The sequence below is a fragment of the Eleginops maclovinus genome, chromosome 3 (genome assembly GCF_036324505.1).
Source record: "Eleginops maclovinus isolate JMC-PN-2008 ecotype Puerto Natales chromosome 3, JC_Emac_rtc_rv5, whole genome shotgun sequence".
NCBI lineage: Eukaryota > Metazoa > Chordata > Actinopteri > Perciformes > Eleginopidae > Eleginops > Eleginops maclovinus.
Window position 1 is genome coordinate 21,287,063 of NC_086351.1, and position 18,602 is coordinate 21,305,664.

The following is an 18,602-nucleotide window of genomic DNA, read 5'->3' on the forward strand; positions in this document are numbered from 1 at the left end:
TTTAGGTGTGTGTAGAATTTCTTATTCTGATCCTGAGGAATTAAAAATGAACTGAAATGGTACATCATGGAGCATATTTTCTTTAAGTTTATAGGTGCTTCAGGTGATATCAACCTTTAATGCATCCTTGCAGTCTGCTTTATTTATTTATTTAACTTAACCTTCGACACGCCAGTGTTTCTCACACCTTTCTGGTATGACAGCTGAGAGTTGTTGTTTTCCTCTCAATAATTTATAGCGTCTATTGAGATGTCAGTGGGTTGTTTTACCACTCTGGTCTACTAAAATATCTCAAAATCTATTGTGTGTATTGTTGTGACATTCGGCACACATATCCATGTTCCCCAGAGGATAAAGTCCTCGGATTTTAGTGATCGTATGACTATTCCTCTAGTGCCACAAGTTGATGTTGTGTGTTTTAATGAAAAGTCCCAGCATCTATTGGATGTAATCACTTTATTGATCCCCTGACGTTTCATCGTGCAGCAAGGTTAGCATTTTAATTGGTTCATTCTAATGGGGCACATGGGAAACATTTTACTTGCTTAAGTCACCGATTCACAGATTGAAATAGCAGCTAACATGCTATAGGCTTTCATTCTGGTGTATTTATTCACTGTATGCAGTATTAAGTATCAGCAGGCCATGGTTTGGCTTCATTCTGTCACTTTTTAATGTGACTGTGGTTTGAGCTGAAATGATTGTGAGCTGTTTTTGAAAGATAATCATTCATTTTAAGTAAAAATCAATAAACATTATCACGGTTCCAGCTTCTTAAAATAGGAAGTTGATGCTTCACCTTGTCCTATGTTAGCCAGATGAGCATTTTTAAGTACGGTTTTAGGTGTTTTGGGAAACTATAATTGACATTTTTTGACAAATTCTTATATTTCAATGACAAAACAATGAATTGTTCTATTGCTCTATTTGTGCCAACTTATTCGTATTTTGTATGGGTCATTGAGCCGTTACAGTGCTTCTGTGTAACACAGCACTGTAACTGCCTATTGTGCTTTTATGGGTTTTCCCTTTCCTCTAGTTTGTTGTACAGGTTTTTGTGCATACAAATGGCCTGCAAAAGTTTCAAGTTCCCTCCATTGGACTTGTTTGTCATGCTGTGTTGTTTTTTACTTCTGTGACATAATGACATCAATATATAACACTTGTGCATCTATTGGCTAGCGCTCAAAAACATTGTACGTGATATGCTAAGGATACATCTCCAAACAGTTGATCAATCACAACAGAGATTGAGAGCCCAGTCTGCTCTGATAACCAATCAAAGCAGACTGGGCTCTGGTATCAGACAGAGGGTGAAAAGAGGTGCTGCAGCACAGGCAGTATGAGAAAAATAAAGAGCTTTTTGAACATTAAAGCATGGAGACATGTCACAGTAGAGGCACAAAATACAATTATGAAACCTGGAAATGAGCATAATAGGGCCCCTTTAATACAGTTTGAAAACAGCTTTTAGGGCATAAGCTAAAAACAAAATGGCGCTACATTTTAAAGTTAATTATTAACAGTATTTCCCAAAAAAGGGATGTAAGGTGTTGGGAAAATGCTGACACATTAAAGCAGCAAGTACTATCCATGTGCTGTGTGACCTGAGGTAAACTCACCAGGCTAAACGAATGGTGGATGAAAAATAAGTGTGACAGATTTCACAGCATAACAAGAAATGCCCTTCCAATGTGCTCGCTTCACCATTATCATCCTCTCAGCAAAGCAACATATTCTGGCAATTGTTATTGTTCACTGATTGTGCCAAAATGCTTCCTGTAGAGCTGAATGAACAGCAGCTGAAATTATCGGCTGAAAGCCTCCTTCTGTTTCCTCCATATTACCCGCCCATATGCAACATGAAGCTCTGTTATACAGCCAACTCACAGTGCTGGTGTCTCGGGAGCAGAGCCAAGTATTACAGTATGTACTTTATGGAAGGTATACTGCCATTTTTTGTGTGTATTTTCAGCACACCACACAGAACCATGGGGAGTTTGATATTGTATTATTATTGGAATAGTAGCCCAATGAAAATGAACATAAATAGTGTGCCCGCTACTCCGAATAAAGGTTGTAACTAAGGGCAGATTTGATAATCCATTAGCACTGCTCTACATAGTCACAGAGACGTGACTCGATCAGTAGCGAATGTGGGAAAAAGCTAGGTTTATGATGTGTGTAACTCGCCATGCACTACTGTTGATGCAGTTAATATTGTCATGCAGCATTTAGAAGTCTTTATAAGTGCTAAGGCTTCCTTATAATTCATGATTTTTCAATGATCGTTATGGAGGCAACGTAAACAGACGAATGCTCGAGTTATTATCACATAACCTTTAATGTTGAGTTGTTCAGTATTTCAACTCCTGATAAACATCTGAGACGCCTACGTTACAAAACTATCAGCCAACTTTAGCATAGCTAGCAAAGCGCAGCAAGCTAGAGCAAGCAGTGGCCTTCACGTCTGGTTCTTGAGAGAGATGAAAACATAAATAATTGTCCTTAGGTTTAATCAAACGTACAACATAAAAGTGAAAAGACATACTTGGTACCAACTGGTCAAAGTGATATTTATCAGATGAAAGACAAATCATGGATAAATGTTTTTGCTGTCTTTTATACATAAATATGTGTCCCCGGTGTGTAAGGAGATTAACAAAGTGTCAGAAAAAACAACCCTCTCTCTTCTCCTCCTTACCCACATCTCTAAAAACTGGGGTACAAACGAGCTGATCCAGAGTTGCTGCCGATATGACGTCATATCGGAAATGTGGGCTGGCTTTACATTGAACTCCAGGCAACGTCCCGCCCACGTGACACGTCTCAACTTACCGTCCTCAATATACAGTCGCGAGCTGAATCCCCTCCGCAGCACCTCTGTGTCTCTGTGCAGGATGTCTGCTGGAGGGACTGTTCTAGTGGTAAACACTGAGAAGTGTTTCAGAAATAATGCTTGATGTGGTTTTGAACATAATATGGCATTTAATCACGCCAGCGTTTAGCTGAGAAAGCGACAGTCACAGAATCAGCACTTCAGGAACAGGGCTGAAACAGAGGGATAGCGGACATGCTACAATTCACGAGCAGTTTGGTATTTTGAGCAAAGCACGTCAGAGACATGTTTTTTTTAATATATTTGAGACCTATAATATATGCCATAAAAGAGCAAAATAGGAGACCTTTAATAAAGAAGCATAGTAGTACAGATTCCTGTGCATTTCTCACCAATAATATGAATGAGAAAAACCTTTTAGTCACCCTTTCTTGCTGAATTACTTGCTTTGCTGCGGATAAATAAACATTTTATTCGGCCACTTCAGCATTCATGTTCATAGGTCGTAGGAAAACATGACTCAATTGTTTGATATTTTTCCTTTAACTAAAGCCACTCAGATTAAAAACAATACTTTTCTATCCCTCAGTAATTAGCTGCATCACAGTATCCTGTCAGGCTTGGGCTGTGGTTAAGTTAAGCATCCCGGACAATGTATGGGCTTCCATATTAAGATAGAAAGCTCTAATATTGCTTTCCGTTAGGAGGATGTACTGAGTCTATAAGAATAGAAATAACTCAATCTTTGATCAACATTCAAATTCATCCTAACTTAAGAGGAAGTTGCAACTCTGTAGCCCTATTTTAAACATCACCACTGCTTTAATTAGATGAATATAAGCCAAAGATTCTTTGTTCCTTTAATTTAATCATCCTAGCAGGCAGCAGCGATGAAGGCCACCCAGAATACTAACTGTAAGTAAAAGCTCTTCGCATCTTTCTCTTCTCTCCACTACACTACAGTTAAGAGCACTTCAAGCTCACACAGCATAAGTCACTTTTAAGACACCAGGGCGGGTCCACTGTGGCAGTGTGGGAAGCAACTGACATTTATTGCTCTTTTTATTTGAAGGCTTTAACCTTAACCTTGAGGAGAAGATAAAATTGAAGAAGTTAGAATTTAGATGTCTTCTATAAAGGATCTGATCCATGTTTGCTATATTTTACTTCAGATGTATGGTCTGAAAAATGTTGAGTGATGTAGTGTTGTGCTGGATTTAATAGTTAACCACTATAGAACAGATCTTGACAGTAAATGCAGTGCGGTTGTCAATGTATTGTCACTCGTGGTTTTCTGTGTTATCTGGGAAAATTGGATAATAAATCTTTGCAATTTGTTTTTGTTTGAATGGAAAATCGCTAGGCAAACGGAAACAATTTTGCTATCAGAGGCAATCTGGTTTCCGTACGTAGGATTGTGTCCAGATAGTAGCCCTAGATTTCTTATACTCGTTTCTTTGACTGACTACCTATGGAAACTTAATCAAGGTTATTCCGTAACCATAATCAACTAACCAAATCATGTTCCCCAAATGTAAAGGACCCGTTTGTAGTCAGTTTGAAGCCTGAGTAGTTTTGACCAGGTTCTGATTGTGCATGTAAACAGTGTGTAGAGGGAAAAATAGTTGGAATGCACTGGCCTTAATGCAATTACTGAAACCCATGGGCTGTTGTCTGACAGTGATTTAGCTTTGTATTAGCCAAATTAGCTTGTAAAATGTCTCTCCTCTCCAATTCAATTCTCGAGTTTCAAGTTGCTAATTGGACTGTAAACAAAGAGCATTGAGCGGGAAAGGAAGTCTTGGCCCGGATATGCACTGGCTTCAGCGAAAAAACCCTAATTACTGTCCCTTGACTGCAGTGGTTATCATTGTCAGACCAATTGCTTACAAGATTGGTGGGTAATAAACCTGTGGTGGCACTGCAGGACGTTCCAATTGTTGATGTTCTGGAGATATCCGCTTTGGTGTGGGCTTGCAGTGAGAATGTCATTGAAGTTACTCACTGTCCACTCTGAGAGCATCCTGTGGCAACTCACTACCATACCATGTGACTGAAGGGTTTTTAGTGGATCATTATTTACGGTGTGGGGATAAGCATATTGCCCTCCGCTCATCAGCTATCATCTCCTCTGGGCAGAAAAGGGCTGAGCCAACCAAAGCAGCACGGCTTGCAAGCCTGCTGTTGACCTACTTACTCTGCTGAACCGACTCTTTGCTCATTTCCACTGTGGAAATAAAATTAGGAGTAATTACACAGCCCGCCTCCTGGTGTTCTGCATAAGCCGCTACGCTGCTTGATGGACTGAGCATCGCTGGCACTAAAAAGGTCAAGGGCGGTTATTAGAAATAATCACACACTTATTCTGCTAATGGGAGAGAAGGTGAGGAGAGTGACCTCGTTCATATGACCTACTTGCTTCTGTAGTCTGGAAATGTGATACTGTGCTCCTTACTTCTGCCTTCTTATATGCTTCTTATGTAGAATGTTTGGATCCAAGAATAATGTTCGAACCACAGAGGAGTTCTGATTAAACACCACACACTCATAGATAACACTGTGTGCATGCTGCTGGAGAAGCTGCTGCTGAGATTAAAGGGCTAATCTGCCAGTGCCCTGCTTTGATTCATGTTGGTGACATATTTGGCAACGAGGGATAGTTATTGCTTAATGTGTAACTAATTGAAATACTCAAACTACATGAGTATTTACATTTTTTGGTAAGATCCATAGTTATATTAAAGACAGAGCTTAAGATACAAATCAGTTGTTCTTGCATTGCATTTTTTTAGATTAAACTACCCAACAAGTGTGTACTTATTTGTTTCATTCTATTACTAATGTCTGTTATTAATAAGTTAGCTTACTCTTTATTATTGCATGCCTTTTTTTTACCTGCTATGCCGCTTTTGCTGTAACACTGTACATGTCTTACTATGGGACTAATCAAGGAATTATAATTCTGATTCAGAATATATCCAATTGTTGAAATAAGCTCCCCTTAAATCATTAACATTAAAATTCTACTAACAGATATGATGTCCCTTTCAGGTGTGTCTCACACAGAAGGCAACCCAGGTTCTGGTCAGAACTCTTGTATTCTCATGTCCAACAACTGCAGCTCCCTTCTGACTGGTCTACCCGCAAGTGCCATCCGATCGTTGAGGTTTATCCAGAATGCAACAACCTGACAAGCCTTCAACTTCAAAAACACAGTCCTCTGCTCCTCTGTTCCCTTCACTGGCTACCATTATCCACTTCAAGACACTGGTACTGTACTACCGTGCTCTGACACTAGCCTCCATTACGTGCACTTCCCTTTGCATCAGCCAATCGGCTCCCTACTCCCTCACTGCGAGTTGGATCCAGGTTACGATCAACAAGAACCCGCCTGTTTGCTCTCTTGGCTCCAAAACAGTGACACAAGCTCCCCTTAGAGATCAGAAATCCCCTCCAGGTCTGCAGAAAGTCTGCACATCTTCCATTCATTGCAAAACAAGTATATATGTTGTTGTACTTAAGAGGTTTACTTCATTTGAAACTAATGCACCAGCACATAAAATGGTATGGCTTATTTGAAGCTAATGTACCTGCAGGGTTCTTGCTGTTCTGTCTCATCATGGTTCATTGATTGCACTTTTTGTAAGTGAGTTACTCTGGATAAAAGCATCAGCTAAATGAAATATATTTTAGTGATGTGTCTCCACGATCCCTCACAAACAAAGATGAGTGGACTCTCACTCAATTGTCCCCACAGGTTAAAGTCAAGATGGTGGCAAAGATAACAAAAACAGGGATTTATTCATTTTTGTCATTTTTTGCTTATTGTATCATTACATATCAGGTATGGAATCAATCTACAGAACTGGTGTGAAACATACAATAAATCATTTATTTTTAAAACTGTGAACTATCACTACCTTGAGGGTAGCATACAGCCATAAATAAGTAGTATGCAAGATTAGCTGTGGACAGACAGACACCAACACATATGCAGACAAACAACCAAACGCAGGGTCTCTGCCAGGCTTACCCCGGGAAGAGATAATAATACCATTTGCCATTCTACATAATGCATAGTTTTTAGTCTAACTGTTTAAAACACGCAAATTTGCGTAGCATGCTATTCGCTGTGTTTTGTTAGCTAATCGTCGCCATGCCACTTCTGTGCCTGCTCATGATGTTGTGGCTCATGCATGATCAGACCATGGATGTATAGGGAGCTGGATGGGTTGCACCCTCTTTTCTGACATCCCCCTATTACGACACAATTTTAGTAACGCCATTCCGACAGTTTAGTACCGCCATTCCGACAGTCTACCCAGGCGCGTCGGGGCATCGTCTTTCTTTCATTTTTGTTTGTGTGTCTTTTGAACATGTACTTTTTTAACATATTCAGTTTATTTTGTATAATATAATATAGCCTATTGTTGTTATGGATGCACTGACTGGTTGGCACTCAATTTCGTTGTTGTCCGATCGCCCTGCATCCGATCTGCAAGGGTCGCAGGGTCAAAGAAAGTTAAAGCTATGCAAGCCATCGAGGCTGCTCCCAATTCTGCGGAGCTGTAGATCGGAGCTGATGGGATGATGATGGAGAGACTTGGAGGAGCAGTGGCGGTGGATTCGGGAGGGCTATCAGAAGCATCCATGAGGGAGGAAGGGGGCCCTGCATATCTGACAGTGTCAACTACCGCTCCGAATGCTTCCACTTAAGTGGAGCTATGCAGACCCAACGCACTATGTCGGAATGGCGGACAATTAGACGTCAATGTCGGAGTAGAGGTATGTCGGAATAGCAGCATGTAACTGAGCTGGATACAGCGTTAGAGGCAGAACCCTGTTCATTCCTAAGAAAGTTGCTCAGAGGCGCCAAAAAACATTTTAAAAAATGGCTCGAGAGCAAAATTACCCATCGCTTGGCCAATGGAAAATGCTCACTTGCATATTGCATCACGACCAAACTCGGCTCAGTCGAATTAATAGACAGGGAAAACAATTCTGGATCAGCTTTTACCACATTTTAAATAAGGGCTATAAAAGTATTCATACTGGGTAGTTGTAGTTAAAATATCAGCTGATGTACACTGATGTCTCTTTCCCAATGTAAGTCAATGGAAAAAGGGTTGTTTGTGCCCAATGACATCACAAACTGATACAGAAGTTGTACCACCGTTTGGCCACTATGATAATTTGCTTCATCAACGCACTTCCCCAGGGGCTTGGTTCAGACTTACTTGTCCTGTGTAGGCGAAGTCCAACGCGTGCTTCAGTCCAACGCTGGTCACTCCTTGCAGAGTAACTTCGTCTGCCTCACTCTCCACCATACACAAGCTGAACATAGCCTGAAACACAAACATTGAGATTAGCTGAGGGAGACATGGCATTAAAAAATGACCAATAATCACAAGCGACTGAAGGTAAATCCAATCCAGCTTTGTTCTTCCCCCTCTAATGTTCACTCTGTAGGCCTATCATATCATATTTGTGAGCTGTTATTGCATTAACGGGAAGAGAAATCGGTTTTGCGTGCTGAGAAAACAGCATCACGGTCAATCATAACGTGCCAGACGCAACATCCTAGAGCCCTTCTGTATTGATTTTCCTGCCTTGGCCCCGGAGGTCAGCAGAAAGAAATAGCACAACCAGTACTTTCTGTTAGACAGCCTCTGTATCTTTCTGTCCTTCTGTCACGAACACACACACACACACGTGCCTGCCACACTCTATGTGAAATCAAAGCAGCGGGCGCAGCGTCTGCAGTCTGGCCCCGCTGTGTGTGAGTCCAGCTTGCTGCACGCCAATCAAAGGTATTGACCGGTGTCACACCATGAGGGGACGACAGAGCCATTGATCAGCAGCAGCAGAGTGGAAGGGAAGAGTGAAAGGAGGGTCAACTGTAGCAAAGACCAACTCAACCTGTCTTCTCAGTTAGGAGAGCCATCAGTGTTACGAAGCTTTACAAGGGTTATAGTTTAGATTTCTTTCATGCAAAATGGAATCTGAGAAAGTCCATTTACTCAAGTACTGTAATTAGGTTCAATTATGAGGTAGCTGAGTATTTCTCGGTTTAATGCCACTCACTTCTTCACATTAGAGGGAAATATCTTACTTATTACTACTTTAATTTCTGACAGCATTACTTTAAAAAAAAATGTTAGTTAAGTTTCCAACAACTCAAATACAGTAGTTTTGGTTTGTTGTGATTTTCTGGTTTTCCGTTCAAAGGGGACTATGCTTTTTAAGGGTTGTTTTATATAGGTTTTTGTGCATGTAAAAGGTCTGCAAAGGATAAAATCCCAAAGATCCCTCCAGAGTGAGTTTCTCTCCCACGCACTCCCCTCCTGACTGAAACTTAGTGACATCACTGTTACACTCGCATTCGAATGCATTAGCTACTATGTCTCTAGACATCTCTAAGCAGTTGACCAATCACAACAGAGCCAGCCAGCTTACCAATCCAAGCAGACTGGGTTCTGGTTTCAGACAGAGGGTGAAAAGAGGTGCTGCAGCACAGGCAGTATGAGAAAAGAGATTTTTGAACATTAAAGCCTGGAAACATGTGACAATGAAGGCACAAAATACAAATATGAACCTTAAAATTAGCATAAAATGTCATCTTTAATTATTTTTAATTTATATCATAATGAATACATCATTTTCAGGTTTGGAGTGTGTTTTGGCAATCATTCTTATGTGTATTTATATATATGTATGTATATATATACATACATATATATGTTATTTTATCTTTTACTGCACATTCTTGCTTTTTATATAATATAATACATTTTATTTTATTTAACTATATTTCTAATTCCTTCTATAATGGAACAACTGTCACGAAAACCAATTACCCCCTGGGATCGTTTCTGGTTATGTTTCGGAATATAAGTCAGCACATTCTCGCGATCATACTTCCATACTTTCACAGACTTTTAATGAAGAAGGCTAAAGCCATTCTCCTCTTGTAATGGGAAAAAAATGCAAAAAGCTTTCAAAAACAAACCCCGCTGCTGTAGAGAGTTTCTTTTCCCACAGTTCCTCTGCCTGAGGATAGTGATTTAACTAACTTGCAATTTCACATAGCCTATCTTTTTAATCGCAGTAGCAGTTTGTAGCGCAGTCACTCCGCGCTATCTCTGCTCAGAGACAGTGTGTAACAGCGTTAGAAGCTTGGCAGGGCCTCAGGCTGGCCAGTTATCGCAGGATCTCTTTGTCATGAAAACGACATTCACTCCTCCAGAAACTCCTCCAAATCTCCCTGATTCATAGCACCCATGAACTTTAACAAATTACAGTCCCCCTTCCCTGGGGGATGGCCCCTCTTTATTGTGAGGGTGATGTGTGAGGCAGGGTCAACTCGAGGCATTGCTCAATTTTGACCAAAGTCTGCACATCTTTCCTCGGCCTTGTTGATTCACCAGTGCGCTAATTAAAAATCCAAGGGTCCATTGAGCACAGGAAGGCCTGTGGATAAACCTGGGGTGTGACGGGAGCTAAGCTGTGGTCAATGTGTACATGAGGAAGTAAAAACGAGGGTGTGTGTGATGGAGAAACTGCTTGATGTGTGTGAGCACAGAGGGTGACTGAGGGCATTATGAGGGTGTTTTCGCAGAGTCACCAGCCTCCAGCAAGCACGCTCCTGACCTTGGCGGAGGAGCTGAGGGAGCGCTGGTGATGACGGATGGCTCCTTTGACTCGGGATATGGATCGAGCGCAGAGACACGTTGAGCCTAAGAGCCCCGCTCGCTGCAGTCCTCTCACATGGTGCCGCAGTTAGCCTGACCTGCCAACGCAATTTATGTGTGTACAAGAAAGGATATGAGACTCGCCGTGATATATTACAACATTCAGGGAGGTTGCTTTCATGTCTGGGTGAAATATTTTTTGCTCTAAGGGCATGTGAGTATTTACAGGCCGGTTCCTCAAATCAAATCCTCACATATTACATGAAAAACGAAAAGACCATTTCAGATAAAAGGGTTCTGACCGAAGCTGCGGCTGCTTGTATTTTGTCCCGTATCATAACAATCTAAGTTCACAAGGGTTCCAGGTGTATTAAGATAACATATTAGTAAATTCATGAAAGTGGTCCATCTCAAAAAATGAATGAATAGGGCTGGGCAATAAATGGATCTTTTTTGGACATTGTGATAAAAGGCTAGATAGCCAATAGAAGCGCAGGGTTACATCGTGATGTCGGTATAAAAGGGAAGTAAACAAAGGAGTCCAATGGTGGCGTTTCAGGCAGGGGGGGTGAGTGTGTGGGAGAGAAACTCTTTTGGATTTTAGCCTTTGCAGACCATTTACATGCACAAAAACGTATAGAACACACAACAGGAAAGGGAAAACCCCGGAAAAGAGATTAACAGCTTCAGATAACATTAGGATGCTTGAAAAAAAACTGGAAGGTACAAATGTTGTGGGAAATCATCAACAAACTACTTTAGATAATTCAGTTATCCACATGCATAAACAAATAAATTTCATTCAACCATAGATCAATTTAATCCAATATCGCTCCTAATGGTTATTGAAGCACATGTCGGATAAAAAATGTGGCCATTAAATAGTTTAGTGTGTGTGTTCAAAAATATATGAAGGGAAAAACCATACAATTTCAATTTGGGATGGGGCAATAAATGTGGTTCTGGATATCTTTCCACTTGGGCATATTACACCAAATTACCCACATGATTGATTTACAGTATAACATTATCAAATCAAGCTTCACTAGAAGGCTCAGAGGACTGATCAGCTGCAAGTTATATGGCAAAAAAAAGTCAAGAGAATACAGGCAAAAGCATTGATGTTCATGTTGAGGGTTTGTTATAAAAGACAATATAATTATCTAAATGTATCTAATCAACAAGGGATGTTTTATGGAGTCTATGAGTTACATGTTTGACCCCATAGAATTGTCTTCATAAATAGGTTAACAATGATAGAGTTCTCTGTGGTACAGATTGTACACACAGCGTCTCCGAGACAATAATAGCTTTTGATACGAGTTCTGTCCTGACTGCAGGGCTACCAAAACAAATATTTCTCTTTGCAACAAGAAAAAGCAAAGAACGATCCAGTAGGTGTGAGTGTGGGTTTGTGTGCATGACTGATTTGTCCGAAAACTCCCCGAGGAGACATCAAGACATCTTAGCAATGTGACGGCATCGGAAGAGGCAGCTGACACATTCAGGACGAGTCCCAGGTATACAACTCACGCTTGGTCAGATATTTCATTACGATCACTCGTGTCCCCTGGCTCAGATAATGTGTTATAATCACTGCTACGTGAGACACCAACAGGCCCAGAGACAGAGAGAAGACAGCCGCTGTTCACGACACAGGGCTACTTCATCTCCTCTGTAAATTAGCTAAATGGAACCCAGGAGTGGAGTCAGATGACAAACTGATGATAATGCTGTTAAGCCTTGACAGGGGAACAAGAGAGCGGAGTGAGTTTTCTTCTTTACTGTAACAGGCTGATGCAATAATCTGAAGGCTGGAACAACAGTGTTGTTTGCCGCTCAGCTGGGACTTGAAATAGCAGCGTGGAACAAATGTAGAACAAAAGTAAAGAGGACGAAGAAAAGGAGGAGAGGAGTGTGACTCGCCCACCCTAGTGAAAACAACCTACGCACATACACACACAGAAGGAGTAATCCCTAAGCAACTTGGACATTTAATCTGCCTCTCATTTTCAAGAGGGATTAATTTTCTACTTCCTGATCTGCTCAGTGTCCCTAAATCAAATCTCATCTATGCCCTTTTCCCCATACGGCCCACCTCTGTGCTTTGACTTGAATCAGACTGAAACCTCAGAAAGGGACCAGCAAACCCTAGAGACTGATCACTCTCAATGTATCACATTTTTATTTTCAAGTTGTGTTCCTCCAAGACATTTTCTTGGCAGTAAAGCAGAAGCTCTTGAAACAGCATTTAGAACATTGTGGGAGCATAAAGTCCTCCATTAATAATCTGTGCTAATAGAGTTAGAAGGGTAAGACAGGTTTTTCTGGCAGTTTCAACAATCTAACAGCCCTGAAGATGGATATGTAACATGTTACTGTCACCTCTATCAGCCATTTACACTGCCAATGCCAAACACAGGAGATCTGTATTAAAGGAGGACGTATTCTGCAATTTTTTAGGTTCATATTTGTGTAATGTGCCTCTATTGTGACATGTTTACATGCTTTAAAGCTCACCTATTACGCAACATCTATTTTTCCATACATCTTCCATACATGAATATGTGTCACCTCTGATTTAAGAGATTCGGAAAGTTTCAGGAAAAAAGATTCTCTCGCTTTTTGTCCTGATCCATCTATATAAAAACTTGTCTGAAAATTAGCTGATAAGATTGTCGCCACTTTGTGATGTCACAATGTTCTTTTGGGTTGTGCAACCATTGGCCAATAATATATATTTGAGAACTATAGCATATTGTTGAAAGAGAGTACAATAGGGGACCTTAGATGTTCAAAAAGCTCTTTATTTTTCTCATACTGCCTGTGCTGCAGCACCTCTTTTCACCCTCTGTCTGAACCTAGAACCCAGTCTGCTATGATTGGTTAGATGGCTGGCTCTGTTGTGATTTGTCAGTCGCTTATAGATGTCCCTCCCCATAATCTTACTGTTCAAAAGTACCCCTATATGACCCCATAGATCCTTGCATTTTCCTTAAGCCCCGCCTCCAATCCACAGCGTCAGGGCCAGTCTGGGCTCAGTCAAATAAATTAAGAGATAAATAACTCTAATGCCACACAGCCTGAGGGCCCGGTTTTAAGACTCACCCTGAAGTAATCGCTGCACGCTGCCAGGACGGCTTTGTGGGCGTGGAACTTCTGCTCACCGGCCACCAGGGTGACATCACACAGCAAGCCATCCTTCCTCTGCTGGTTGAGAGCGGAGAGCACCGAGTCCTGGTGGGACTTTGACTGACAGAGCCTCTGTCCTGTCAGCATCTCCCCACTGCTACACACACACACACACACACACACACACACACACACACACACACACACACACACAAACACAGGACATGTTAAACAGTAGTTGTAGATGAGACAAAGGTGGCTTGAGCAATAATGGCCACTACTTCTAAAACTAGAATCTCCCTTTGTCCGTTAGCAAATTGTTGTCACGTGCGGAGGTAAGTTGTAGGACCCAAACACCAAGACGTTTCACACAGAGGTTATGGAATAGTGGTCAGGAGAAGACGATAGGAGCTGATTTTTGGACAATTCGACCGCAACCATTCACACATAATTAATCACTTTGACAAGACATAGCTGGAGAGGGCAAGCAAACACACAAGGGCAGCAGGGTGATAACATACAGGTGGAAAGAATCAGGCGGGGCAGACAATCAGAAAAGGCGGGAAAGTGAAACAAGACAAATGGTTCTACAAAATAAAACAGGAAACACAAAAATACCATGATCATGAACACTGGATTTGCCCCTACAAAAAAATTACAATGTTATTTTATATCTAGACACACATATATCCAGGAACACAGGGATAATCACCTCCAGTCGTCTTAAGAATCAGTCGTATAGTCCTAACTTCAATGTATCTTTATGACAGGGCAGCCGTCAAACTGTGTTGATTGTGTCTAACATATGTATTACTTAGTATTTTTTTTGTATACCCCCTTTTTACCCACCCCCCGTTCTTTTTTTTTCTTCTACGCTCTTATCTTTTTATGTTGTATTTTCTTGTTTATATTTGCACTGTGGGACTGCCAGAAACGGTATTTCAATTTTCTGTATGTATAACACATGTGGAAACTTTGACAATAAATTGGACTTTGACTTTAGGAAATGACAGCCAGGACCAAAAACGTGAGTGTCTAATATAAGATACTACGATACATATATTAGATGTTCCCATTAATGTTTTAATATGCAATCGCAGTCTTTAAAAGCTGCACATTAGCGCTAGCATAACATAGGGGAAACGGTTTGTGGGAGAAGGTTAAATGAAGTTGTTTGTTTCATACTTGAAATTGGTTAGATATTTAGAATAAATGCAATTAGGAAGACAATTTACTAATAGTTCTATACTGAGAATTACATTTCTGTTACGCCCCCAGACTGACAAAGAACACTTTCTGCCCATTAGTGTATGTCTCACAGTTCTCAAGTTCGATTCTCCATGGCAGATGAGAAACATTACTGAGTAAAGGACTGGCTGATCGCTGACTGACTGTGCAAATGTACTTTTTTTCCATCCTCAGTTCCTCCCAGCTTCTTCCCATCCATCAACAGCACGGCACCTTCTCCTCCCAAATCCGTCTCTGTCCCCTTACACTTGCGACGTCCTTCTAAATGCTGCTGTCTGCCAGGAGGCCTGCTCTGTCACCTTCACGGGGATGCCGCCTAACACACAGGAAATAATGGGTGTGTGTGGGTGGCTGCGTGCTCACACTATGTGCCACCAGAGGTAGGATGAATGATGAGTCAGGCTGTCTGTTTGATATTTGGACTCTGCCGGAGGGAAGAGCCAAGGGAGAAAGGACAAAAATGCTGTGCTGGATGAGAAGGAAAGGACATTTTCGAGCAATTTGGTGACAGAGAAGCTGTATGGAGGATTTGAGGTGTGAAGGGTGGAAGACTTTGATGCCTTGATGATAGAAAATACATGAAAAAGATGAAACGATCATCTTATAACTTTGATCATTCTGAAGCTGTTGTCTATTACGTAATGTGCACATTTAAAAGGTTCCTCAAGTGCTTAAGCAATGCAATTTCATAAAACTGGTTGATGTATAAGAGGTAGAGTATTTTCAAAAGAAAAACGGGGCTAGGTATCTGTCCCACATTGAAACCCAAAGCATCATTTTACTAGTTGCCTTGTCTGGATTGTACCTGGATTCAAATATTTTCTTTCAAAGTTCCTGTTGCCTGCAGTCTTCTGAATTTGTATAGACACATGCATTGTACAGACAGTAAGTGTTCCTTGGGCTTGCCTAGACACAACTCTGAAAACATTATGTACAACTGTTTTGACTTAAAATTGATTTTTTTTTTCTTATGAAACCATATATAGTTTTTGTTGGGAGACACTGGTTTTACAATATGTTTCATGAAGAAAAAAAACTCGCCCAAAGACTGAATATAGTATCCAAAGAAAAGGGCTGTTTTGCGAGACAAAGAGCACAATCAAGTAGTTGGTCAAAATCCTGATTTAACTACAGATAATAATTAGCTTTTCATGTGATCTAAAACATTCAGAGTCAAACTGTTACATTCAAAGCCTGTATGTATCAATTTCAAGACCAATCAGAACAAATGTGGTATTTTTTCCTCATCATTCTACATAAAGCCAAGGTTTAGTTAAATAATTGTGACCTCCAAGCGAAAAGCAATATGACATCAGCATCGTCATCATAATCATTTTTCACATGTCTTGATCCAGCAAAGCCACAAAGGCATACAACAGCTGTTTTCACCAGCTGCACAGTCCTCCTTATAATTAGAAAATTGACCTTGATCTGTAAAATAGGTGGAGTTTAAAGCTGCAGTGTGTATTTTCAGCAGCGCAGAGTGGATTTTTCATACTGTACCACTGGGTTGATGTAGTCCTGCATATGATGGCTCAGGAAAACCATCACAAAGGTTGACACTTCAAACACATGTTGCCTGTGTAGCCTATCCTTATATAGAATATCATTCAACTGCGCCACGGCTGTGCTTAATAAATCAATCAATTTGTATACAGCCCAATATCACAAATGACACATTTGTCTCGGGTGGCTTTACAGTATGTACAGCATACAACACCCTTTATCTTTAGACCTTCGCAGCGGACAGGGAAAAACTCCAAAAGAAACCCTTTCCCGAAACAATGAAAAACAAATAAATAATCTATAACATTACACTAGGTAACATGTATTGTCAATATAACAAACAAGGGCACTTTATTTGAAGTCAATCCAGCCTTTTCTGCTGCTCTAAATTCTCCCATCTCTATAGCTGAAAATGAATAAACTTAGTTATTGTGAATACGTAAAAAATTATACCATTGGAAGCACATTAGTAATTTCAAGTGTCAGTTGTGGTTAAAAGTATGCCAATTTAGTTCAACTGTAACCATGTACTGCATTCAGAAACTCACTCTTCCATCACTTATAGGTTACAGATAATGTGAGAAAATCCAATTAAATGGGAATTCAGTAAAAGTACAACCTTCTGCAGGAACAGTGTGTTCTCCATCACATGTGCAGCCCACACTACTCCACTAACTGAGCCAAATGTCCATGATTTAGATAATATTACTGGAGTGAATTAATTTCACACAAGTACACAGTTTATAATAACCTTCTGCTAGTTCTGGCTAGCTACTGTATCTGTTACCAAGTGGGATGTAGCCTAGCTTGATTAAGCATGCTAATGCTAATTGAGAAATTGTAATGTTTCGATTTTAATTCATTCCTTTTTGTAAAGCATTTCTTTAAGACATGAGTTTAAACCCTTAGTTGGCACACAGCCCAAATCAAACACATTTCTCTAGTCCTTTTCCTCATTACTAATCTTGCAGTTTGTGAGTTGGCTTGTCTATTGAGCTTGTCACTTAGGCCTACCTCTTAACTTTGTCTTTCACTACTCCAGTGTAGTTTTCTGTGTGCCTGCTACAACACCTGAGTTTTTCCTCTGTGGATTAATAATGGCTTATCGTATGTTATGTTACATTATTTAATCTTATTTAAGCCAATTTCCCACATGGCCCATTTCATGTAGGGAATGGGATCCACGGTGCGTTCTGAGTTAGTTTCTACGTCCTGTCGGCAATTTGTCGAATTTACCAATGGGGGGATGAAGGACCTTCAAATCCAAAGGTTTACTGAAAATTATTGACTTATCCTGACAGAGGTCATATACTGTAGCTAATATTATGCTAACTGAGTGCAAACAAAACATCGCCATAGCATGCATACATACTTTTTGTTGTGTTGCACTTCGGTCATAGGAGTGGCCGTTACAGCCAGTGACATAACACTCCCTAAAACCCATGTCTAAAACGTTTAAGTAAAAAAGTTACAGCTACTCCGCTCGCTGTACAGGTTAAGTCAACTGGTTGCGGTCGCTAATACTCTCCAAAGATGGACGACCATTGACGACGTAACATTCCCATTCCCTAATGTATTTGTTCGACAGATGGATGGATTTATATTGCAAATAAATGGATTAGAAGATTGCTAATGATATGGTAAATGGTTTGTTTGTCTATCTGCACAAAAAGACATGTTAAAACAACAAGTAAATAACACTATTGTTTCATTTTATTCCAGATATTTCTCATTGATTTAAGTTGCAATCCTATTTGTAATCTGTTTATAAAGATATAGGTCACTAAAAGGCACCTTTGGTAGGATGAAATGGGCTTGATGATGCAAGCTAGAGACAAAATGCATGCCAGTTTTGAGAAAAATGACACACACATTGTTAGATTCTCATGGGTTTTCTTGAGAATAACTAAAAGTATAGAGCAAGCAGCCTTTCTCCTTCATGTGGGTTTACCTTTCTCTAACCTCCAATAAATCCAAACAATAAAACAGCAGAAATTCAGTGAAGCGTGCACACTGGGAACATCTTTATTGAACACAATATTGATCTTACATGGATCTTCTTCAGGCTAGAATAAATAATAGCGCACTCTGTCCCGTAAGCAGTGATGACATAGTAATTAGATTTTTCAGTTCATAACTGCTGCTTGAGGATTTTTTTTCTGCTGGAGCCATGCACCTTTATCGTT

The 18,602-nt window shown here is 40.4% G+C and overlaps 1 protein-coding gene across 2 annotated transcripts in view; it reads right to left on the bottom strand.

Moving 5' to 3' along the window:
- Positions 1 to 18,602, bottom strand: part of klhl32 (kelch-like family member 32) — a 38,829-nt gene that overhangs the window by 18,479 nt on the left and 1,748 nt on the right. For both annotated transcript variants that reach the window (XM_063878440.1, XM_063878441.1), the window contains 2 exons: positions 13,639 to 13,819; positions 8,077 to 8,184 (listed from right to left, as the gene is read on the bottom strand). In XM_063878440.1, coding sequence (XP_063734510.1) covers positions 8,077 to 8,184; positions 13,639 to 13,819 — 289 coding nt within the window. The remainder of the gene's footprint in view (positions 1 to 8,076; positions 8,185 to 13,638; positions 13,820 to 18,602) is intronic.